The 25088-nt window shown below is 42.2% G+C and overlaps 1 protein-coding gene across 2 annotated transcripts; it reads left to right on the top strand.

Annotated features, from left to right (window-relative positions):
- The first annotated feature begins 505 nt into the window (after positions 1-505).
- LOC124702767 (paladin-like) lies at positions 506-11677 on the top strand. Of its 2 annotated transcripts, none has more exons than XM_047234927.1 (19): positions 506-697; positions 1223-1354; positions 1821-1892; positions 2285-2355; positions 2436-2535; positions 2614-2712; positions 2875-3001; positions 3179-3312; positions 3394-3453; positions 3541-3773; positions 5632-6061; positions 6684-7007; positions 7123-7728; positions 7813-7986; positions 8954-9184; positions 9256-9539; positions 9627-9905; positions 10063-10191; positions 11052-11677. In XM_047234927.1, exons 1-19 carry the CDS (start codon positions 539-541, stop codon positions 11182-11184), a joined length of 3777 nt encoding a protein of 1258 aa, XP_047090883.1. In that variant the 5' UTR covers positions 506-538; the 3' UTR covers positions 11185-11677. The 2 variants fall into 2 exon arrangements, with proteins under 2 accessions (XP_047090883.1, XP_047090884.1); XM_047234928.1 differs by lacking the exon at positions 506-697 and adding an exon at positions 1681-1732 and having other exon boundaries at positions 1276-1354.
- The last annotated feature ends 13411 nt before the right edge of the window (positions 11678-25088 follow it).

The raw sequence follows: 25088 nt of genomic DNA, 5'->3' as shown, positions 1-25088 counted from the left end.
GTAGAAGCATAGTTTAAAATCACATCTGTCCGTGCTGCCAGCAACAGCAGCGATCCTTCTCCGTGCGCCCGTGGTGAAGGGAAAAGAAAAACGCGGATCGCGTGTGCAGCAATGGCGACCTCGTTGTTTCGTTTGAAAAACTGATCGAAGCAATCGGCGATCTGGCAAAGAGATAACTGCGATTTCGATTCGGAGACGCCGAGACGAGACGAGTCGAGTTGGAAGATAGGCGTGTAGCGTGGCCTGCTGGCTGGCTATAAGGTCGGACCGACCTGACCTCACCTCCTTTCGCTTCCGCTCGGTCTCGGCTCTCCTATCGCAAATCGCATCCTCTTCTTCTTCTTCATCGTCTTCCCTGCCCCGCCCTTGCCTACTGGCTCCCTGCCCCCGCCCTTGCCTTCCCTCCGTCCCACTCCGGCGCCGCGCCATCCCTCCTCCCTCTCGCCCCGTCTCCCCGCCGCGTCTCAGAGCCGCACGCGCCGGGCCGCTTCTCCGGCGCCTCGCAAGGCGGTGCTCCGCGGGAGGAGGGTTGTTCGGGATGGAGGCGAGCGAGATGGAGGCCGCGGGGGAGCAGGTCATCAGCAGCAGGGGCGGCTCCGTGCTCGGGAAGAAGACCATCCTCAAGAGCGACCACTTCCCCGGATGCCAGAACAAGCGACTCACCCCGCACATCGACGGCGCGCCCAATTACAGACAGGTGCGCCCTGCTCGCGCCGCGCGTCTCCCTGCTACTCTCGCCAGCCTTACCCTCCTCGCCGATTCACGCACCCTCCTCGCCCCGCAACCTCCCCTTCGCCTGCCGAATTTGGGAAGGAATTCGCTTGCCTCTGTTTTCTCAGCCCCCCACCAAACAGAATTGTTTCGTTTCGTTACGTGTTGCACATGTTTCCTGCAGTAATCGGCCCTGCCCTGCTCTATTTATTAGCTCTCTGTTTCTCCCGCTTCCGCCTCATCATAATGCATGTATGTATGTAGGCTGTGCATTGTTATTTGCTTCTACTGCTGCGCCTCTGTAAATCACATTCGCAACAATAAACAGAAGTAGTACCACATTGCATCCGTTTCATCCCAGTAATCTCACCGATATAATGCATGCCTGTTTGGTCCTTACCAAGCTGTGCTCCCCCCTTCCTGAAATATAAGGCGTATTTTGATTCATTTAGCCAAGGATTCTAAATATGCATCATTATCAAGTTACTCATTATCACCGTTTGTTCTTCAGGCAGGGTCTCTGCGTGTTCATGGTGTTGCGATGCCCACGATGAAAGGAATCGTCAATGTGCTAAATCATATTGGAGAGCAAAAGAAGGGAAAGCAGACCCGAGTTCTATGGCATAGTCTTCGGGAGGAACCAGTAAGAAAACTAACTACCAAGAAATGCAAAGCCTACCAACTTTGAAAACACTAAATTGGTGCCAATAAATAGATAGCGGTAGGGAAGAGGTTTTTCCATAAACATTAAACATGTTATGGGGGGCTCCTCTACAGTTTCGCTCAGGAAACAAAACACTACACATGTTATCTAATATCTCTATGCATGAAAAATATTCTCTACCTTTTTCTTCTTATATGTATGTTCATCATATGATCTCTTTCTCTCTTTTCCAGAGAGCTCTTTGATTTATTTTTTTAGTTTATTTACACATGCCTAAACAATATGTATTTTTCAAATTTTTGTAGTGATTTTAGCAGCATTTTGCTTGAATTTCGCATCAAGTGTCTTTTGAACAGGGTATATCATGTATGCTCTATCTTGTGTGTTACTTTTTTTTCATGCTAACGCATTTAATAATGCATGCTTTTCCACTAATGCTGAACAGGTTATCTATATCAACGGCCGCCCATTCGTTCTGAGAGATGTCGAAAGGCCCTTCTCGAACCTTGAATATACGGTTTGCTTCGTTGCCTGAATTAGATTTTTTTTTTCTTGAATTTTCTGACAATGTATGGTTTTGGCTAAGTTTATTGGTTATAAGTTGGAATCCCATTAAGGTCTTAGACCATAAATACTTGTCCTATTGAACTTCCGGTGGATATTATGACACAAATGCCCTTATATCAAGGCTAATATTGTTTTAAGAGAATATAACATTTTGGTGCAATCACAGATGCTGACTAGCCTCACACGGTTTCCTGTTAATTTGGGTAATTTTGATCACATGTAGGCTATATATTTGAGCCATCCCATAGAATATTAAAACATGAGGTCTTGTACAACTATTATAGGTTCCATTTTATTTTTTCCCTTTGTACTACTATCAATCCTGAATTTCTGCTAATATAGGGAATCAACCGAGAGAGAGTGGAGCAAATGGAGTTTCGCTTGAAAGAAGATATTCTTCAGGAAGCTTCAAGGTACATACTAGCAAGATAAACTACTTTTCTGTTCAAATTACTTAAAGCATGTTTTTATAATGGACTGTCTTGTGAACCAGATATGGGAATAAGATCCTAGTTACTGATGAGCTACCGAATGGTCAGATGGTGGACCAATGGGAGTCAGTGATCTCTGATACAGTTAAAACTCCACTTGAGGTAACTCCATGCTTTATGATTCAGAACATATCTCTTATTTCTCTTTCGTATTTTTGATAAAACTATGTTCATCTGCAGGTCTATGAGGAGTTACAACATCAAGGATACCTTGTTGATTACGAGCGTGTTCCTATTACTGATGAAAAAGCTCCGAAAGAAGGAGATTTTGACAACCTGGTTAGTTTTATATGCTATTTCTCTATGCTTTAACTTTGAACTCTTCAGCCATAGTTGGTAGCAAACACATTTAGCAGGCGTTGTATTACCTGCAGACAATCAGCTTCTTGCAAACAATTTTTTTCTGAAAGAGCATTAAATTTCCTTGGATGTGCGTAACAGGTACATCGAATCTCTCAAGTTGATATGGAGACTGAAATTGTGTTTAATTGTCAAATGGGGAGGGGACGGACTACTACTGGTATGGTCATATCTACCTTGGTTTACCTAAATCGGATAGGAGCTTCAGGTGAGCACCAACATGTTTTCGTTCTTTCAAGAGATTATTTAGTATTTATAGACTGATGGCAATTGAAAGTCTGCTTGATGTGTACCATGTCTTAGTATATGATTGTTTATGTGCTTATAATTTATGCTGATAATTGGATTTTCATATATTTGACATGCGGGGTGATTTCTGCTGCAGGTATCCCAAGGTCGAGTTCAATTGGGAAGGTCTTCTATGCTGGAAATGATGTAGATGACTACAGTCCTAGCTCAGAAGAAGCAATTCTCAGGGGAGAATATGCTGTAATTAGGAGCTTAGTCCGTGTTCTGGAGGCAATAACCTGAAAATGTTCAACTGTTTTCTCTTTTCCGTAGTTTCTCTTTGTAGTAACTTTGTTTTTGACATTTATGCAGGGTGGTGTTGAAGGTAAAAGGCAAGTGGACAAAGTTATTGATAAATGTGATTCTATGCAGGTATGCCATTTTATGTCCTGATGTTAATACAATTCAAACAACTTTATCAATTTATTTCATGCTTAAGCTTGCTGTCATTGTGAACAGAACCTGAGAGAAGCTATTGCGACCTACCGCAGTAGCACTCTTCGTCAACCTGATGAGATGAAACGGGAAGCATCACTTTCCTTCTTTGTGGAGTACTTGGAACGCTATTACTTCCTCATATGTTTTGCTGTGTATGTACATTCTGTGAGCTCTGCTCACCAGGCAACATCTTCAGAAGTTAGTTTTTCTGATTGGATGAGAGAAAGACCTGAACTGTACAGCATTCTTCGAAGGTGAGCCATGGCACCTTGCCATACACATGCCAACAGTGCATAGCTTCTAAGAGTGTATATAGCTCAAACTTTGTTTCCTTTGAGAGAGAGACAAGTTATAGATTTTTACGCTTGTTGTGTTTCACTTTATTGAATTTGGTTGCATGTGGGGATATTACAAGAACTGCTATGTGCTATCTTCTTGCTTTCCCTCATAGTGCCTTAAGTATTTCCTTTTAGTTTTCTTTTATAGTTTACTTGAATTGCTAGGCCACACTCACTGACACTTATACTAGGAAGTCTCCATGTCCATCTATGAGAAAGTGATGCTTGAGTGTTGAGTCATGTAGAAACTATGTCGGTCCTATCATATTGTTAATCATGTGTCAGTGCGGTGTCAATGAGGAGGGAAAAATAACAGCTCTTTGAAAAATCAAGGAGCTTAGGCTGGGAGCTGAGAACCAGCTGGTTTCTTCCTTAAATCTGGTTCATCCTGGATTGCTGTTCCCTGTTTCTGTTTATATGCATTTTTTCATCAACTTATTTTGTTTCTATAATAATTAACACTGACAGTTCATCACCCTTAATAAAAAAATCATCTCTTGCATGCGCTGGTTCCATCCTTTACTTTTCCCTCAGTCAATGTCATTATTTAATGAATTTTATGCAGCACTGCATTTTAATAATTAGCTTGTTGAATTATATTTCTATATCTGGTAACCTGCTTTATGAAATTAATAGGTTCAAGCGAAAATGTTAGAATCTTGTACACTGTTCTGATATTTCACGGCTTTATGATTTTTATTCTTCTCCCACCTTCCCACTCATTCTTGTAGCTTCTGACATGTTCCGATCAAGTCATATGATGTCTTAAACATTCTCTAACGTTTGCCAAACACCATGTTGATCTAACTAAAGGCATAAACTGTAGCGAGATTGTTGGACGAAAAAGCATCTAACTAAAGATATGTTATCCGCATGGGAGACCAGCATTCCACAACCACGATGTGGATTTTGCAGCTCAGTAGGTCACTGCATTGGATAAAGGAACTATTCATGAGACCAATACATGGGAGAGAATGACAGCTCTAATTTGTGGTTCCTTAATCCATATGCTTTTATTTGAAGTTTGGATTACATTGAAGTAGTTAATTCCTTATCAGGGTTTGGAAGTAAGTTAAAGTAGTTGTCTGGTTTACGGGAATCGGGGTCTCCAGTTTCCATATAGATAACCTACCCCAGCCCAGCACCTATCTGCAACTTCGTGCATAATGGGTGCCATATTATGTGCTGGTTATATTCCACTTATCGTAGTCTACAAAAGATGAAGTTTGCTGATTTTGGACTTGAATAAAGCTGTTGGTTCCGAGGCGAAAACCTAAACTGGTCAGGTTCAGGCTTTTGGCCGTAACTAATAATCATATATCGATATGATCCATTGTTACTTTACTTGAGAGATCATCCCTAACTCAGTGATAATAAACTGGGGTCTGTAGCAGCTTGTCACATCTTTGCACTTTAGTTTAAAGTCATTTCAGAATTATATACGAGCATCCATTGAATAAACCTAGCAGAATGCAATTTTCATGTTCGTTTCACATGTCTCATTACTAATGTTGGCATAGAATCAGACACCTTGCAAGCGTAAGCATGTTGCGCCCGCTATATTTCCATGATAAACTATCCGCTATGTGAACAATCCATGGACTTTACTTCTCAGTTCTCACTATTTAAAGCATTAGTAAGGATGCTTTTTGAGACAGTCGAGACTCGAGAATACCATAAAAAGCATCTATCTATGTATAATATTACCAGCAATAAATTTTAATTTTCTATTTATCGGCTCTTGTTACATCATTTGACATTTCAATGTATTCAGGCTGCTGAGGAGAGATCCAATGGGTGCTCTTGGTTATTCAAGTTCAAAACCCGCTCTTCCAAAAATTATTGAATCTGCTGATGGACGCCCACATGAAATGGATGTTGTTGCTGCCATGAGGAATGGAGAAGTTCTTGGACGTCAAACTGTTTTGAAAAGTGATCACTGTCCAGGGTGTCACAATCTTAATTTGCCTGAAAGAGTTGAGGGTGCACCTAATTTTCGGGAAATTCCTGGATTTTCTGTGTATGGTGTTGCAAATCCTACTGTCGATGGCATTCGGGCTGTTATTCAGCGTGTTAGTACAAGCAAGGGAAAGCGACCAATACTCTGGCATAATATGAGAGAAGAGCCCGTTATTTATATACATGGAAAGCCTTTTGTGCTACGAGAAGTAGAAAGACCGTACAAGAATATGCTTGAGTACACGGTATGTGCCATCTCCAGTTACCATTCTGGATTTATGACAAGGGTAGTATGATTTGTAGTGTTAACAGGATATTGAAAAGTTTATATGACAATTTATGTTCAGTTTGCATTGCTGCTTCTCCAACATGACCACATATTTTTCTCGTTGATATTGTAAGTTTGTAACATGCACGGACCACAAAACTTCTAGCACTTAATGTGATTAATTTGCATGCACAACCTATTTATCTCCATTGCTGCATGTCTTTTAGGACAAGTACTGATCTTGAAGGTGATGCCCTAAGGCCTTTTTCTGATTCTGTTTCTCTAGAAACAATTCTGCTCATTTATTCAGACCATTCGAAGAAATTGTCAATTATTATGTCTAAACATGGCAAATACTACTACTACTTGTTGTGGCTTGTGGGCCTTTGTTCACATTAGGGCGACTATCTCCCGTAAGTTGCATAGCCTTTTATAGGAATCGCCCCTCAAGATTCAGACTATACCTCAGCATTCTAATCAGACCTAAATTAATTATTCATATATTGCAACACTGTCATTGAATGTGATTTGTGATACGTTATCCTGTAATTTCTGTGAGGAACTTAGTGGTCTAATTCATTAAAATGCGCTGATACCAGGGGATTGGCCGTGATAGAGTCGAGCGCATGGAAGCCCGTTTGAAGGAGGATATTTTACGGGAAGCAGATCGGTATGATGGGGCCATAATGGTTATTCATGAAACTGACAATGGTGAGATCTTTGATGCATGGGAAAATGTCAATAATGAAGCTGTTCTGACTCCACTGGAGGTATACAAACTGTTGGACTCTGAAGGCCTTCCAATCAAATATGCACGAGTGCCCATTACTGATGGTAAAGCCCCAAAAAGTTCAGATTTTGACACAGTAGCCATGAATGTCGCAGCTGCTTGCAAGGATGCTGCCCTTGTATTCAATTGCCAGGTATTATAACTCATGTATTTACTGTGAAAGAATTATACACTTGTTATTTGAGATAAGTATGGACTCTTCATTTATACTAGAGACATACTTACATTTTAACTTTGTGGTCCTATAGATGGGCAGGGGCAGAACAACTACTGGTACTGTGATTGCTTGCCTGCTCAGACTCCGAATTGATCATGGCCGGCCTATTGGAATGCCGGCTAGCAAAAATAATCACGAAAATGCAACTGATCCCGGTTATTCAAGTGGAGAAGAAACAATAGACCACAATGGTCACTTGAATTCAGACGCATGGAAACCTCATACTTTGACAGAGCTGCAGTCTAGATTTGACATTAATGACATCCTTCTATTGCGAAAGATTACAAGACTATTTGACAACGGAATTGAGTGTAGGCAGATTTTAGATACTGTTATTGACAAGTGTTCAGCTTTGCAGAACATTCGCCAAGCTGTTTTGCAGTACACAAAAGTAATTAATCAACAAAATATGGAGCCAAGAGTTAGGAGAGTCGCATTAAATCGTGGTGCTGAATATTTGGAGAGATACCTTAAATTAATTGCGTTCTCGGCATACCTCGGTAGTGAAGCGTTTGATGGTTTCTGTGGGCAAGGAGAAACAAAGATATCATTTAAAAATTGGCTGCAACAGCGGCCAGAGATCCAAACCATGAAATGGAGCATAAGGCTACGACCTGGTCGTTTCTTCACTGTGCCTGTAAATATCTTTCTCTTTTCTTCTGAGGCTTCATTTGGGCACCTTTGAGTACATGTTCTACTAAGAATCATTTGCCATTTGCAGGATGAGCCTAAAGCAACATGTCAACCTCCTCAAGGTGACGTAACGATGGAAGCCATTGTCAAAGCCCGTAGTGGCTCTGTTCTGGGGAAGGGATCCATACTCAAAATGTATTTCTTTCCTGGACAGAGACGGTCAAGCAGCATGAACTTCCGTGGTACACCACATGTTATCAAGGTACTTGGTTGTGTAACTAACCAATGTGAACTCCATCTTTTCTCTGGATGTATATACTGTTGTTTTATCATTATTGATATTCCTGTTTATTTCTGCCAGTTAAACCTTCTATGTTATTCAAACATTCTGACCTTTCAAAGTAGCTAAACTTTTGGTTTAAGGTTTCCAGGCTTGTACTGTAAGAAAAAATATCAGACTAGCTCACACCATGTGCAGTGTTGTATTAGGAACAGAAAACTTTCAAACAAAAACAATATTTTTCCGTCTATCTGTTCTAGTGTTGGCAGCTAACACTAATATCGGTTGGCGTGATAACTGGATTTTCATATCATGGGCCCTGATTTTGTACATATAGGGACAAAACACTGGATTCCTTGATTTAGCGTCAATAACTCAAAACTGGCAACATGACCACATTGAGGATTATTGTTTTCTCCTGTCACATTTTTTAATATCCCTTTTATTTTGCCGGAGCCTATTGTACATTCTTTTCTCCTATAGTTGCTCTGCACTTCTGCTAACAGCCATCATGCTTTTGTTGAAATCATCATATTTGAAATGATAATCAGTGGTGCCGCTGCTAGCCTAATTCTACTGGAACTGTAAGATTTTCTTGTAATACTCATAAAATGCTGGCTGTTACATCAGCTTAGTCTGTTGGTGAAGAGCGATGATAATCTGGTATCTGCATTCCAAGCTGGACTAACGTTGGACCTACATCCTGAATCTTCGGTTTAAGCACTCACCTTGTTTATTGAGGGTGCATGACACATGAAAATTTCATCGCCTGTTAAACTGTTGTGTGCTACTCCCGCCATTCCTAAATATAAGATGTTTTGGCAAGTAAATTTTGCTTACCAAAACATCTTATATTTAGAAACAGAGGGAGTAGTTCTTTTCTCGAGAAAGCTAGCTCCATTTTAGAAATATAGGGCTACTTACAAAAAAAAAATCATGTCAACTTCAGGTGGATGGGTATCCTGTGTATAGCATGGCAACACCAACTGTTGATGGAGCTAGGGAAGTTCTGTCATATTTGAGCTCTAAAGATACAACTGGAACAAGCATTGCTCAAAAGGTGGTTGTCACAGATCTTAGGGAGGAAGTTGTAGTTTACATAAAGGGGACACCTTTTGTTTTGAGAGAACTAGATCAACCTGTTGATACACTGAAGCATGTTGGTATAAGTGGCCCAATGGTGAGTAAATCCTCTGATACTCTTCTAGGAGTATTTGCTTTATGGCAATCCTTAAATTATATCATATGCAGGTAGAGAACATAGAGGCAAGGCTGAAGGAGGATATACTTTCTGAAGTTAAACAACTAGATGGTCGGCTGCTTCTGCATCAAGAAGAATTTAATGCGGCCACAAATCAATGTAGTGTATTAGGTTATTGGGAACATATAGGTCTGGAGGACGTGATGACACCAGCAGAAGTGTACAGCACATTGAGGGATCAGGGGTATTGCATTGACTACAAAAGAATACCTCTCACCAGGGAAAGAGAAGCATTAGCTGCTGATGTGGATTCAGTACAATCATCAATCAATGAGTATGCACCCTAATCCAAAAATTCATATAATTTGATGACCTCTGTTGCTCAATAACTGGACATAAGATCACTATTGCTTTTTTACAGATCTTCTAGGTACTATCTCTTTATTTCACACACGGGATATGGTGGCGTTGCTTATGCAATGGCTATTACGTGCCTGAGACTTGGTGCAGATGCAAAGTTTGTGATGGAACAAACAGCAGAAACACACTTTGTATCAAGTTCTCTTACAAAAAGTGTATCTGTCAAAACCTTCACTGACATAGCCCTCAGGCAGGGTGACTATCGTGACATACTAAACCTTACTAGAGCACTGATACATGGTCCGAAGAGCAAAGAAGAGGTTGACAAAGTTATTGACAGGTATTGAAGTGTGATATGTAACCTTTACTTGAGCTAGTTCAATATGATCTTTAAAAATGCTTACAAGTACTTAGGAAGATCTAAGTTAAGTTTGTAGTTTATGCGGTCCATGTTATGACTGTTTCTGCATTTTTCCTAACTGATTTCTCCTATTAAGGTGTGTCGGTGCTGGGGATTTGCGGGAGGATATTTTGCAATACAGGAAGGCACTGAGAGATTGTTCGCATGATGATGATGATGACGAGGCACGGTCATATCTCATGGATATGGGTACTAAAGCTTTGAGGTGTGTCTGATTTGATTTAGCTCAAGTGCTTTTCTGCTACATGGCACTCTTTTATTCATAACATCTTTATTTGGTCATACTTGATATAAAATATTAAACATAAAGTGCATGCATTTTGTTTGATCTGATTTAAAAAAATCATACTAACTTATGTTGCATCACTGGACTTTATGTTTTATCGGCAAAATGTAGAGGAGGCTCTGACAGTAAACATCATCACTGAAGTTTATAAAAATAAAGTATTGTTTCACATGTATATCTTTTATCGCCACATATTGTAGTGAGAATTTGGTTTTACAGTTTGAAGGAAACATGGCAATCATTTGAATTAAACCATAGGAAATAAATCAATGATGTTACTTAAGTTCTAATAACCATGGGAAATAAATCATTGATGTTACTTATGTTCTATCAACCATGGGAAATAAATCAATGATGTTTCTGTACTTAAGTTGTATCAACCATGGGAAATAAACCAATGATGTTACTTAAGTTCTATATGCAGCCTGGGTACAGCAGGGAGATGGAAGTTTTGTCTGTGCTTCTACTGCGTAGTCCATGCAAATAGGTTATTTATATAGGAATATTATTTCATGATATTCAAGAATGACTGGTTACTTTTGGATGCTGATCTAGGGCATCTACCTTTCTATTAGCTTAGTAAGCGTTGCACAGTCAAAAAGAATATTACGCGAAGTATTAAAATAACTTGCAGTAGTAGCAGTTCTGAGATGGTAAGGATTTTATTTGACTTTGACATCATCCTAGACATGCATTGTTAAATTTAATATGTTTTAGCTACATGTTTTTTCAAATGTTGATTTAAATATTTATCTTACTCAAAATTAATGCAATTGCAGGCGTTACTTCTTTCTCATCACATTTAGGTCCTACCTTTATTGTACATCCTTGCATCCAGTAACATTTGCATCATGGATGGAAGCTAGACCTGAACTTGGCCACCTCTGCGATAACTTAAAGCTGGATAGGTAGAGTATGAGTATATTTTATCATGGCCATAATTTTGGTGCCCCGGCATTCTTGGGACTGTTGGACCATCTACCCATCGTTTGCGTTGATAACATGGAACTTAAAAGGAGAGGTATAATTTGGAAGGAGTATTGGCTGTAAGTGGGGGCATTGTATTAAACTTGCTTCTGCCAATTGACAGAAGCAAGCATGTATATAGTTATTGTCAAGCTTAAACTGGAGTAGGACAGTAAAGCTGAGCTTTCCAGTCACCTGTTTTCTAGTGTTTACAAATTACAATTACCATACTAGTGTGTAATCCATTTAGATGGATGGCCCTGTTCTGCATCCCACCTCTCTGCTCTACAAATTTGGATTCTTGCGGGCTCTTCTTTTTGTGAGTTTTTACAAGCTCCTTGAGCTTCAATATCTGTATGGACTGCAACTTACAATCACCATGCTAGTGTGTAATTCATTTAGATGGATTGCCCTGTTCTGCATCCGGTCTCACTACTCAGCAAATTTGGATTCTTGCGGTCTTTCTTTTTGTGAGTTTTTACGAGCTCTTGGGCGTCAATATGCTTGCTTTGAGGAATCCCACGGAAGTTTAACAAATGTAGTAACACAACTTGCATATATGGTGCACCACTATTCTCTATTTTTTTCAAGCTGAATGTCAGCTCATTTTAGTCGTTGATTTATCTTCAGATCGCAACAAAAACATGGCTAATAAACAGCGTATCGCAGCACAACCTAATAACACTCAAGCAAGCATTTTCCTGTAATGAAAAACATGTATACAAGATTTTCAAGTGCGCAACCGACACACTTAGCATGAGCCAAAAGCTCTGCATGTTCTATATTGATTAAGAAGATAGTTACTGGGTTAATTAGCGAAAACCGTTACAGCAGCGGTACACATGACACCATGCACCTGCCGAGCCGCCAGCTTTGCCCCCAAGTGGCTAGAGACGACACCTTACCACAATGGTGCCGCTGCTCTAGCACCCACGCCAGCCCCGAGGCCACGCACATGACGAGCCGGCTACTCTGCCGCCCAAACAACCAGCATCATGTAGCAAAGAAATCGGAGCTCAGGCTTCAAACTAAACAACCCACACACATCGACCCTAATGCCGACTGGTCGACGGGTTTGTCACCCAAGTGACCAAGCATGACACCCGAGAAACCACGCTAACCCAAGGCCGCGCCCTTGCCTAGCCAATGCAGAGCTCCTTGCCGCCATTCACCACCAGCACCAACTTTCATGTGTCGCTCCGGTCAAAGCGCAACTTCAAAGACGAAGTCCTAAAGTGAAAAAAAAAGATACTAAAATGATGTCATTGTCTGATCACAAAGATCCACGGTTTCCTCCGAAGTTAATCAGAGGAGGGATGAAAGCTTCACCTCAACAACGTCGCCAAGAAGGGAATGCCGCACAAGGGTGCCAGCGCCATTGGCTTCGGCTACCACCACCAAATACAAGGCTTTCGCCCGGACCTAGCTCGCAAACCTCTACCCCATGCCTCCACCGGATCCACCAACCTCCATACGCCGACCTCGAGGTCGCGCCCCAAAATAGTCGACGGCTTCGCTCCACACAAGCAGCCACCACGCTACAAAGAGCCACCCGCTCTATCTACCACACCGGCCCCAAGGTCGTGTCCCAGATCAGCCGACCGGTCTGCCACCCAAGTAACCGAACAAACACCATAGAGCTGCCGCTCCCCATGAGAGAGAGGGAGTATTATTTCTCTATTTTCCCTCCCATAGAACGATTTTAAAAGTTTCGCCATGGTTTAGATATACAACCAGTAGCAGTCCAAGGGGGAGAAAATCTTATGCAACCCAGATCGCACATGGCAGGACGTTGGACCACCTTCGGAAATACGAATCTCGAAGCAAACCACCACTTATGCCAAATAAAAAAACAAATCCACTCTCCTTGACCACTATTTTGCGTGTTATGCCGCCTCATCATCAGACCGCACCGCTGCTTCGCCTATCTATGTGAGGATGAACTAGATTTGGGTCTAAAGTGAGGGTTTTGGAGGAGCCGTTGCTAATCCCTAATCGACCGTGTTTGGATTTACCGAATCCTAGAGACGAACTCGATGAATTAAAAAATAGTGTCTAACGCTCGCACCTTCTACCGGATTTACGATCAATGCGGGGATCATAATGGACCTCTACCAATTGGAGGTGTGAGATCTCTATTTCACATAAGGATACAAGGAGATCAGAAGAGAGAAAGCTTGGCTTGGGAAGGAAGAAGATGGTTCACGTTTTTGTCATTTCATTCATATCCAGCTCAGTACAACTCCTCGACCATGTATGGGTCAGTCGGTCACGCACTTGGCAACACAACTCACCCAACCCACTCGCTGAGAGCATCTCCAACGCGGCGACCCATCCCGCGCCCGCGCGTCCGGATGGGTCCAGCCGGACAAAAATGCGGCCCAACACACCGCAAAAGCGGACGGCCGCGGCGTCCGGAACGACGCAAACCCGGCCCAAATCTGGGCCGGGTTTGCGTGGCCGCGGATGACACGCGGCGTCCGGTCGCGTCCGGACGCTTGGCTGCTCGTCTCCCTTGGGCCCACCTGTCAGTGACCGGGGAGGCTTAATAAATGTGGACTGTCCCTCCAGTCCACTCCACTGTCCACTCCCCGAGAGCAACCGCCGCCATGGCCCCGAAGCGACGGTTCGCTCACGGAGCCAACGACGAGGAGGCGAGCAGCAGCCGCCGTCCTCCGCCGGCGCTGCGGGCCGGAGGAAACCGCGGCGGCATCCACATCGGAGAGGCCGCCCGCGGCGGCGCGGCATTGCCGCAACCGCCGCCGCTGCTCCTCGAGCCGAAGCCGGAGTCCTCGGAGGAGGACCCCGACCTCCGCGCCGTCCTGCTCATCTCGGCGGCGGAGGAGGACGCGAAATGGCCGCACCTCCATGCGGCCATTCGCACCTCCGAGATGGAGGAAGCCGCCCGGCAGGCGGTGGAGGAAGCCGAGGTCTGGGAGTTGTACGCCCAGGCCCGCTAGGCGCGACGGGAGGAGGAAGAAGCGGCGCGGCGGGAGGAGGCCAGGCGCCGCGCGGAGGAGGAGCGGCGCGAGAAGGCCAGGCGCCGCGCCTGGCAGAAGAGGGAGCAGCGCCTCAGGGAGTGCGGTGACCCAACATACCACTGCATGTTGTAGTATGCAAGTCGTTGATATGATCTTCATGAAGGGACTTCTTCACAAATATCACATCCCTCAGAGTGGTACAACAGAAACATTGCAGGTCATAACACTCGATATAATACAATCATGATCTTAACAAGTTGGTATTCTCACAGGTCCGATGAGAACACTCTAAGATAACTTAAGTACTGTTACAAACCAACATAAATATAAAAGAGAGCTCAGCAACTTATTTAAGTATGCCACTACGCTGCTCGGCTCTAAGATAACTATAGTAAACTACTACTCCTCGGCTTCTGTGTTGTCTGCTCCGTAGAATATCCCATAGTCTACGCCTTCAACTCCTCCGGACAGATCGGGTTCCTCGTAGACCAGCTCGTAGTCCCCTTCCGGTGCTCCGTCATTGGCCTCCACTTCCATGTCACAGTCTAGCAAGAGTGTCGAAAGAAAGTGAGTACAAAGGTACTCAGCAAGTTCAAAAGGGAAAAGGTGTATGATGCACTAGCTACGACCATCGATCTGAAAATCTTAGGTCAATGCATGTTTCGAAAACATTTCTTCAAAAGATTGATTTTATTCTGAAAACTATGCCCGCCAGTCTTCACAGGCCGGTTGACCAGAACTTCACGGAGTTCCTTTCCTGCCGCGTTCGTAGTTCCCTTCCCGGAACAGGGAGTGACAAGCCACAATTTGATACACTCTGCAGAGGTGCGTTACTTTTCCCATAAGAGATCTTATCCTTTTTGCCAGCCGCAGGGACTTGCCCCCGTTCACACTTCCTTGGTGTGAGGCCAGGTATGAAGATCCAAGCCCACACCACCTTCTCCGTGACCTCGCAGACCCACCCTTTTGTAAGTCTGTCCTCTCCTATATCTATGGGTAGACCGACCCAGGCCTTTGTTCTCACCTTTACCATTAAGGTAGCCGTTCCGAACAACTCATGTGCCCTGTCCTATACACCATAGATAGATCGATCCGGACAACCCTTACAATCCTTCATAGACCAATAATAAGTCTACCCTCTCCTGTATCTAATTGTAGATCGTGACGTACCACAAAGGTTTATCGAACTCAGGGAGGTAGAGGTCAAAAATATCCCTCTCAAGCAACCCTGCAATTAAGATACAAGAAGTCTCTTGTGTCCCCAACACACCTAATACACTTGTTAGATGTATAGGTGCACTAGTTCGGCGAAGAGATAGTGAAATACAAGTAATATGGATGATTATAAGTAGTAATTGCAATCTGAAATAAAAATGGCAGCAAGCGAACATGTAGCAGAACTTGTTGGAAACGGTGTTTCAATGCTTAGAAACAAGGCCTAGGGATCATACTTTCACTAGTGGACGCTCTCAACAATGATCACATAATTGAATAAATAAATGCTACTCTAAAACACTCTCTTGTTGGATAACAAACACCATTCATTGTGTAGGGCTGCAAAAGCACACCTCAAGCCAGAGTAAACAAGCTCCATAACGCCATAAAGGAATCACACACGATGCGCACACTATCACCATCACACCGTGGAGAGTGACTCCAGAGTTCATATCAAAGTAACCTCTAGAGTGCATAATAGACAAGAGTAACATCTACATATTCAACTATATTACAAAGCTCATGATCACATAAAGATCACACCATGGGAGAGAGAGATGAACCACATAGCTACCGGTAGAGCCCTCAGCCTCGGAGGAGAACTACTCCCTCCTCATCATGGGAGACAACAACGGCGATGAAGATGGCGATGGAGTCGATGGAGATGGCTCCGGGGGCAATTCCCCGTCCCGGCGGCGTGCCGGAACAGAGATTCTGTCCCCTGAAACTTGTCGTCGATGGCGGCGGCGCTGCGGAACCCTTGGTGGAATATGACTCGATTGTTTAGGGTTTTCGCATCTGGGGCAATATATAGGCGAAGGGGCAGCGTCGGTGGAGTCCCGAGGGGCCCACCCACCTGGCGGCGCGGCAGAAGGTGGGGCCGCGCCACCCTATGAGGTGGCCAGCTCGTGGCCCCCCTTCGTCTCTCCTTCAGACTCCGTGAAGCTTCTGGAAAATAGGGACGTGGCCTTTTGTTTCGCGCAATTCCGAGAATATTCGCAGAAGTAATTTTCTGGAACCAAAAACAACAGAAAACAGGAACTGGCACTTCGACATCTTGTTAATAGGTTAGTCCCAGACAAATGCATAAAAATGATATAAAATGTATATAAAACATGTAGCAATTGGTATAATATAAGCATGGAACATCAGAAATTATAGATACGTTGGAGACGTATCAAGCATCCCTAAGCTTAGTTCCTACTCGCTCTCAAGTAGGTAAACGATAAAAAGAATAATTTCTGAAGTGACATGCTACCAACATAATCTTGATCAATACTATTATAAGGCATATGAGATGAATGAAGTGACTCAAAGCAATGGTCTATAGTTTGCTAACAAATAGATAATGACTAAACAATTGAATCATATATCAAAAACTTTTCATGAATAGTACTTTCAAGACAAGCATCAAAAAGTCTTGCATAAGAGTTAACTCATAAAGCAATAGATTCTTAATATAAGGTTTTGAAACAACACAAAGGAAGATTTAAGTTTCAGCAATTGCTTTCAACTTCAACATGCATATCTTATGGATAATTGTCAACACAAAGTAATATAATAAGTGCAATAAGCAAGCATGTAAGAATCAATGCACACAAAGTTGACACAAGTGTTTGCTTCTAAGATAGAAAAAAGTAGGTAAACTGACTCAACATAAAGTAAAAGAAAGGCCCTTCGCAGAGGGAAGCAGGGATTACATCATGTGCTAGAGCTTTTTAAGTTTTTGAAATCATAAAGAGAGCATAAAAAAAGTTTTGAGAGGTGTTTGTTGTTGTCAACGAATGGTAGTGGGCACTCTAACCCCCTTGTCAAACAGACTTTCAAAGAGCGGCTCCCATGAAGGACGTTATCTCTACCAGTGATGTCTACGCATGCTTCTATTCCTGTAGACAGTGTTGGGCCTCCAAGAGCAGAGGTTAGTAGAACAGCAGCAAGTTTCCCTTAAGTGAATCACCCAAGGTTTATCGAACTCAGGGAGGTAGAGGTCAAAGATATCCCTCTCAAGCAACCCTGCAATTAAGATACAAGAAGTCTCTTGTATCCCCAACACACCTAATACACTTGTTAGATGTATAGGTGCACTAGTTCGGCGAAGAGATAGTGAAATACAAGTAATATGGATGATTATAAGTAGTAATTGCAATCTGAAATAAAGATGGCAGCAAGCGAACATGTAGCAGAACTTGTTGGAAACAGTGTTTCAATGCTTAGAAACAAGGCATAAGGATCATACTTTCACTAGTGGACACTCTCAACAAATGATCACATAATTGGACAATTAGATAACTTCTCTTCACTTGTGCTACTCTGAATTACTCTCCTATTGGAATCACTAATCATCACGTAGTGGCTACAAAAGCTTCACTCAAAGTTCATCAAGTACTTGACAAACACCAATCATAGGAATATCCTCATCAAATCATAATCCAAGATAATACCGTTGCAATTTAGACCGAGTACTAACATAGCATACACACTGTCAACAATAGCTATGAAAGGGGGAATAGATCACATCAATACTATCATAGTAATAGTTAACGTCATAATCCATAAGAGATTACAATCATAACCTACGCCAAGTACTACATGATGCACACACTGTCCTCTTTACATCATGGAGGAGGAATAGACTACTTTAATAACATCACTAGAGTAGCACATAAATTAATAGTGATACAAAGCTCATGATCACATAAAGATCACACCATGGGAGAGAGAGATGAACCACATAGCTACCGGTAGAGCCTTCAGCCTCGGGGGAGAACTACTCCCTCCTCATCATGGGAGACAGCAACGGCGATGAAGATGGCGGTGGAGTCGATGGAGATGGATTCCGGGGGCACTTCCCCATCCCGGCGGCGTGCCGGAACAGAGATTCTGTCCCCCGAAACTTGTCTTCGCGATGGCGGCGGCTATGGAACTCTTCGTGGAATATGACTTGTTGATTTAGGGTTTTCGCGACGGAAGGAATATATAGGCGAAAGGGCAGAGTCGGGGGACGCTCGAGGGGCCCACCCCATAAGGCGGCGCGGCCAGGGGTGGGGCCGCTCCCCCCTATGGTGTGGCCGCCTCGTGTCCCATCTCCGTCTCCTCTTCGGTGTTCTGGAAGGCTCCGTCGAAAATAAGACCGTGGGCTTTTGTTTCATCCAATTCCGAGAATATTTCCTGTGTAGGATTTCTGAAACCAAAAATAGCAGAAAACAGGAACTGGCGCTTCGGCATCTTGTTAATAAGGTTAGTGCCGAAAAATGCATCAAAATGATATAAAGTGTATATAAAACATGTGAGTATTGTCATAAAACTAGCATGGAACATAAGAAATTATAGATACGTTTGAGACGTATCAACCAGCAAGGTAGATCATCCCTCTTCTCTTTTATTTACACATGTATTTTAGTTTTATTTATAGATGACACTCCTTCCAACCTTTTGCTTTCACAAGCCATGGCTAACCGAATCCTCGGGTGCCTTCCAACATTTCACATACCATGGAGGAGTGTCTATTGCAAAATTAAGTTGCTTACTGATAAATCAGGGCAAAACATGTGAAGAGAATTATTAATGAAAGTTAATTAATTGGGGCTCGGCACCCCGTTTCCAGCTCTTTTTGCAAAATTATTGGATAAGCGGATGTATATGCCACTAGTCCATTGGTGAAAGTCTGCCCAACAAGATTGAAAGATAAAACACCAAATACTTCCTCGTGAGCTATAAAACATTGACACAAATAAGGAGTAATAAAGTTTTGAATTGTTTAAAGGTAGCACATGAAGTATTTACTTGGAATGGCAGAAAAATACCACATAGTAGGTAGTTATGGTGGACACAAATGGTATAGGTTTTGGCTCAAGGTTTTGGATGCACGAGAAGCATTCCCTCTCAGTACAAGGCTTTGGCTAGCAAGGTTGTTTGAAGCAAACACAAGTATATACCGGTACAAAAAAACTTACATAAGAACATATTGCAAGCATTATAAGACTCTACACTGTCTTCCTTGTTGCTCAAACACTTTTACCAGAAAATATCTAGACCTTAGAGAGACCAATCATGCAAACCAAATTTCAACAAGCTCTACGGTAGTTCTCCACTAATAGGTTTAAACTACATGATGCAAGAGCTTAAACATGATCTACTTGAGAGCTCAAAACAATTGCCAAGTATCAAATTATTCAAGATAATATACCAACTACCACATGCAACATTTTATGTTTCCAACCAAATAGCAATAAGTGCAGCGGCTTTCAGCTTTTACCATGAACATGAAAAATAAAACGAAGAACACAAGTGTTCAAATGAAAAAGCGGAGCGTGTCTCTCTCCCACACAAGCATGTTAGGATCCGATTTATTCAGAGAATGAAAATAACAAAACGAAAATAAAAGCACACAGACGCTCCAAGTAAAGTGCATAAGATGTGACAGAATTAAAATATAGTTTCACTAGAGATGACCTGATAAATTGTCGATGAAGAAGGGGATGCCTTGGGCATCCCCAAGCTTAGACGCTTGAGTCTTCTTGAAATATGCAGGGATGAACCACGGGGGCATCCCCAAGCTTAGGCTTTTAACTCTTCTTGATCATGTAATATCATCCTTCTCTCTTGATCCTTGAAAACTTCTTTCACACCAAACTCGAAGTAATCTTATTAGCGGGTTAGTGCATATTCAAAAATTCACATGTTATGCATGGACACAATCATTATCAACACTTCTGGACATTACCCATAGCTACTGAAATTTAATGGAGTAAAGAAATCCACTCAAACACAGTAAAAGAGGCAATGCGAAATAAAAGGCAGAATCTGTCAACACAGAACAGTCCGTAAAGACGAATTTTTTCGAGGCACTTAACATGCTCAGATCCGAAAACTTAAAACTAATGAAAGTTGCGTACATATCTGAGGATTACTCATGATTTTTTTCAGAATTTTTAGATTTTTCTGCAGAGAGAAAGCTCAAAACCGTGACAGCTAAAAATCTGTTTCTGCGCAGAAATCCAAATCTAGTATCAACTTTCTATTAGAGACTTTACTTGGCACAACAATGCAAAAAAATAAAGATACAAAGGTATTGCTACAGAAGTAACAAGCACCTTGACTCAAAACAAAAAGAAAAACAAAAATAACAGAAAATAAAAACGATGGGTTGTCTCCCATAAGCGCTTTTCTTTAACGCCTTTTAGCTAGGCATAGCGATTTTTATGATGCTCACATAAAGATGAGAGTTGAAAAGAGAGCATCAAGAAGCATATATAAAACATGTTTAACACTCTTCCTATGCATAGGAGCCTTGTAAGAAAACAAGTCAATGAAGAACAAAGTGAGTAGCATAGGAAGACAAAACAAGTGTAACTTCAAAAATTTCAATACAAGGAGATGAGACTTAATATTATTGTGATATATGAAATCGTGTCTCCCTCTATCATAAGGACCAGTAGGTCTTAAAGTACCCAGCAAATAAAAGCAAATCAAGACAAAGCTCAAAACATTCATCATAAAGAGAAGAAATTTAGTAACATGAAGATTTCTATACCTATACTTTCCTCTCTCAAAATAATTTTCAGTGGCATCATGAATAAACTCAACAATATAGCTATCACATAAAGCATTCTTATCATGATCCACATGCATAAAAGTATAATTACTCTCCACATAAGCATAATCAATTTTATTAGTAATAGTGGGAGTAAAACTATCACAACCATCATTGTAATCATCATAAATTGCAGGCATGGTATAATCATAATAAACTTTATCCTCCATAGTAGGTGGCACCAAAATACCACTATCATTATAATCATCATAAATGGGAGGCAAAGTATCATCAAAGAAAATTTTCTCCTCAAAATTTGGGGGACTAAAAATATCACAACCAGCTTCCCCAAACTTAGACTTTTCCATAGCATTAAAAATAATAGTGTTCAAAAAATTCATGCTAAAAACATTGCTACAACTATTTTGCAAACAAAGTTTCATGGGTTTTTTAATTCTCTCTTCAAACACATCATGTCCTAATTCAATATAAATTTCATAAAGATCTCTAATTTTTTTGTTGTTTTCCATTAAGCCTAACTAGTGAAATAAAAACAAGAAACAAAAAGATATAATTGCAGAATCTAAAGGAAATAGCTTCGAGCACTCACACACCGGCAACAGTGATAGGAAATAGCTTAGTAGTCGGTGGATGTGAATACCTTTTACCTTACCTCCCCGGCAACGGCGCCAGAAAATAGCTTGATGTCTATGCACGCTTCTATTCCTGTAGACAGTGTTGGGCCTCCAAGAGCAACCCTGCAATTAAGATAGTGAAATACAAGTAATATGGATACAAGAAGTCTCTTGTGTCCCCAACACACCTAATACACTTGTCAGATGTATAGGTGCACTAGTTCAGCGAAGAGATAGTGAAATACAAGTAATATGGATGATTATAAGTAGTAATTGCAATCTGAAATAAAAATGGCAGCAAGCAAACATGTAGCGTAACTTGTTGGAAACGGTGTTTCAATGCTTAGAAACAAGGCCTAGGGATCAAACTTTCACTAGTGGACACTCTCAACAATGATCACATAATTGAATAAATAAATGCTACTCTCAAACACACTCTTGTTGGATAACAAACACCATTCTATGTGTAGGGCTGCAAAAGCACACCTCAAGCCGGAGTAAACAAGCTCCACAACGTCATAAAGGAATCACACACGATGCGCACACTGTCACCATCACACCGTGGAGAGTGACTCCGGAGTTCATATTAAAGTAACCTCTAGAGTGCATAATAGACAAGAGTAACATCTACATATTCAACTAGATTACACGGCTCATGATCACATAAAGATCACACCATGGGAGAGAGAGATGAACCACATAGCTACCGGTAGAGCCCTCGACCCTCGGGGAGAACTACTCCCTCCTCATCATGGGAGACGAGCAACGGCGATGAAGATGGCGATGGAGTCGATGGAGATGGCTCCGGGGGCAATTCCACGTCCCGGCGGCGTGCCGGAACAGAGATTCTGTCCCCCGAAACTTGTCGTCGATGCCGGCGGCGCTGCGGAACCCTTGGTGGAATATGACTCGATTCTTTAGGGTTTTCGCATCTGGGGCAATATATAGGCGAAGGGGCAGCGTCGGTGGAGTCCCGAGGGGCCCACCCCACCTGGTGGTGCGGCAGAAGGTGGGGCCGCGCCACCCTATGAGGTGGTCAGCTCGTGGCCCCCCTTCGTCTCTCCTTCGGACTCCGTGAAGCTTCTTGAAAAATAGGGACGTGGCCTTTTGTTTCGCGCAATTCCGAGAATATTCGCAAAACTATTTTCTGGAACCAAGAACAGCAGAAAACAGGACTGGCACTTCGGCATCTTGTTAATAAGTTAGTCCCGGAAAATGCATAAAAATGATATAAAGTGTATATAAAACATGTAGCAATTGGTATAATATAAGCATGGAACATCAGAAATTATAGATACGTTGGAGACGTATCAATTTCCAATTACTTTTAATTATAGAAACACTTTTATTTCACAAAGAAAGAATTTTAAAAGTAATACAATTTTCCTTTTGGAAATATTTATTTCAAAATTAATTTGAAATAATAGAGTTTTCTCTATATTTTAGGAATAAGAAATAATAAAATATTTCCTTTGGAAAATATCTTTCTTAAAAGAAATGACTTGGAATAATAGAATTTCATTTTGAAATATTTGAAAACAAATATTTAAACTCATTTGAATTTTTTCCTTGATTTTTAAATACAAGGAAATAACAATTTAAAATTCCAAGTTTTTAATTTTAAATTCAGAAAATTCCAAAATTTGAATTTGTTTTCTAAATTTCATTTCTTATTTTATTCTTGTTAAGAAGAATTTATGATTCATAAATCCTATTTTTCTTGGTTTTTTAGAGGTTCAAATAATTTCTTTGGAATATTGTAAAATTCAGAGTTATTTAAAATGGTGAAATTACCAAAATAACCCTGGCCCAACAAAATTAAATAACTGGGCCCGTTTGGGTCGGCCCATTTGGCCGAGCCAAACCCCCCCTTGGTGGAAACCGACCCCTTCGGCCCACCCACTTACCTCTCTCTCTCTCTCGTGACCTAACCCTAACCCGCAGGCGATTGCGAGGCGATGGCGTCGCCGCCATGGCCGCCGCCCCGCTCCGGCCATCTCCGGGCACCCCTGATGCCGCCATCGGCACCATCTGAACCGCTGTGCGGAGATCTATCGATCCACCCGCACGGTTTCGCCGATCTCTTCCTCCTCGGCCAGATCGCCACCCTACTGGATCTCGCGGAGAATCGCCTCCGATGATTCGTGAACCTCGCCAACGACGCTAGTGCTGCCCTAGGACCGACCTGGCGTGGGTGCTGCCTTGGTAGCACCTGTGCCGTCATCCCTGTGTTGTTGTGCTGTCTGCGGAGACCGTCGACGTAACGTCGGCGTCCTCCCTGGATTTGCAATGGCCGTGGCCGCGCGGGCACTGCCTCGCCATGCCATGACCCTTGCTTCCAGGCGCGGGTAAGTCCTTGATCCTCCCCTCTCTCTCTACTCCGTGTCTGTGCGCCTCCATGCTCCTATACTTCTTCTACCTCTTGTTCCTCGGCTTCCTGATGATCATATGATCACCAGGATCCTGCTGCAGCTATTACCTGCCTCGAATCCTTGCTCAACCTAGCCCTAACCCTTGCTGGTTACTGGCTTTGATTAAGTGTTGCGCTGTGCTGTTTAATTCCTAGCTATGCTGCTCCATTGCTTACTCCTGAGCCATGCTGTACATGTTTGTGATGCTACTTATGCTTACTGGCATCCTATCCTTGCTTGTCTAGGTGTATAACTATGCTTGTGCTTGTTGGTGATGCTTACAGACATGCTGTGTTGTGTCCTTGACACCCGTGCTGCTAGTGATGTGCTCAGTACCCTGTGCATGATCCAATTGATCCCTTGGATCATCATATATGCATGGTTACTGTGTGTGGATTGCTTGGCTATGTTCTAGCCTTGGGCTAGACACTCCAGACTGGCTGGTTGCCAATTTATTACCCTGAAATGCTATCTGAAAATTTAATTCTCATTTGGTATAACTTGTGCTGCTGTTGGTGCTTCACCAATTGACTGGGTGCATGCTTAAGTATTAATTGGTGTGCTTAATCTTGTATTATTGCTTGGTTAAGGGGCTTTGGTATCCAGATAGGCATTACTGAAGCATCTGCTTCAGCAATCCTTCTGTGCATGTCATGCTGTTACCAGGTTTTAATTTCTGTCAATTATTCTTGATGAACCATGTCTGGTTATGATTCAATGCTTCAGCTGTTGCTTAAATGAATTCCAAGGTCATCTTGGAATATAAATCCTTGACTGAACCTGTGTGGTGATGATGTCAAACTGCCTGTGTGGCTTTGCTTGCATGATGAGATGGTTTGTGACCTCAGTAGCTGTCTACTGCATCTGGTTGCATCCTATTTGGCTATTTGGTGGGTTTTATGAAAATGAAATAAACTCCACAGTTGGGAATCACCATAGTGAATGCCATGTGGATGATTTTGATGAAAAAGGGTTGAATCTGATGGTTTAATACACCATAGGTGCTAGGTAATCTAGTTGGCTACTGTTCTAGGGTTTCAGTGACATGGATAGCTAGCATTTAAGCATATCCAGT

The sequence above is a fragment of the Lolium rigidum genome, chromosome 3 (assembly GCF_022539505.1).
Source record: "Lolium rigidum isolate FL_2022 chromosome 3, APGP_CSIRO_Lrig_0.1, whole genome shotgun sequence".
NCBI classification, from domain to species: Eukaryota; Viridiplantae; Streptophyta; class Magnoliopsida; order Poales; family Poaceae; genus Lolium; species Lolium rigidum.
Note: the sequence above shows the minus strand (reverse complement) of the source record. Positions and strands in the feature narration are given on the sequence as shown.

Coding starts and splice junctions, on each gene's coding strand:
- LOC124702767 (XM_047234927.1), top strand. CDS start 539: ATGGAGGCGAGCGAGATGGAGGCCGCGGGGGAGCAGGTCATCAGCAGC. Junction 2,356..2,435: donor ATTCTTCAGGAAGCTTCAAG/GTACATACTAGC, acceptor CTTGTGAACCAG/ATATGGGAATAAGATCCTAG. Junction 9,540..9,626: donor GTACAATCATCAATCAATGA/GTATGCACCCTA, acceptor GCTTTTTTACAG/ATCTTCTAGGTACTATCTCT.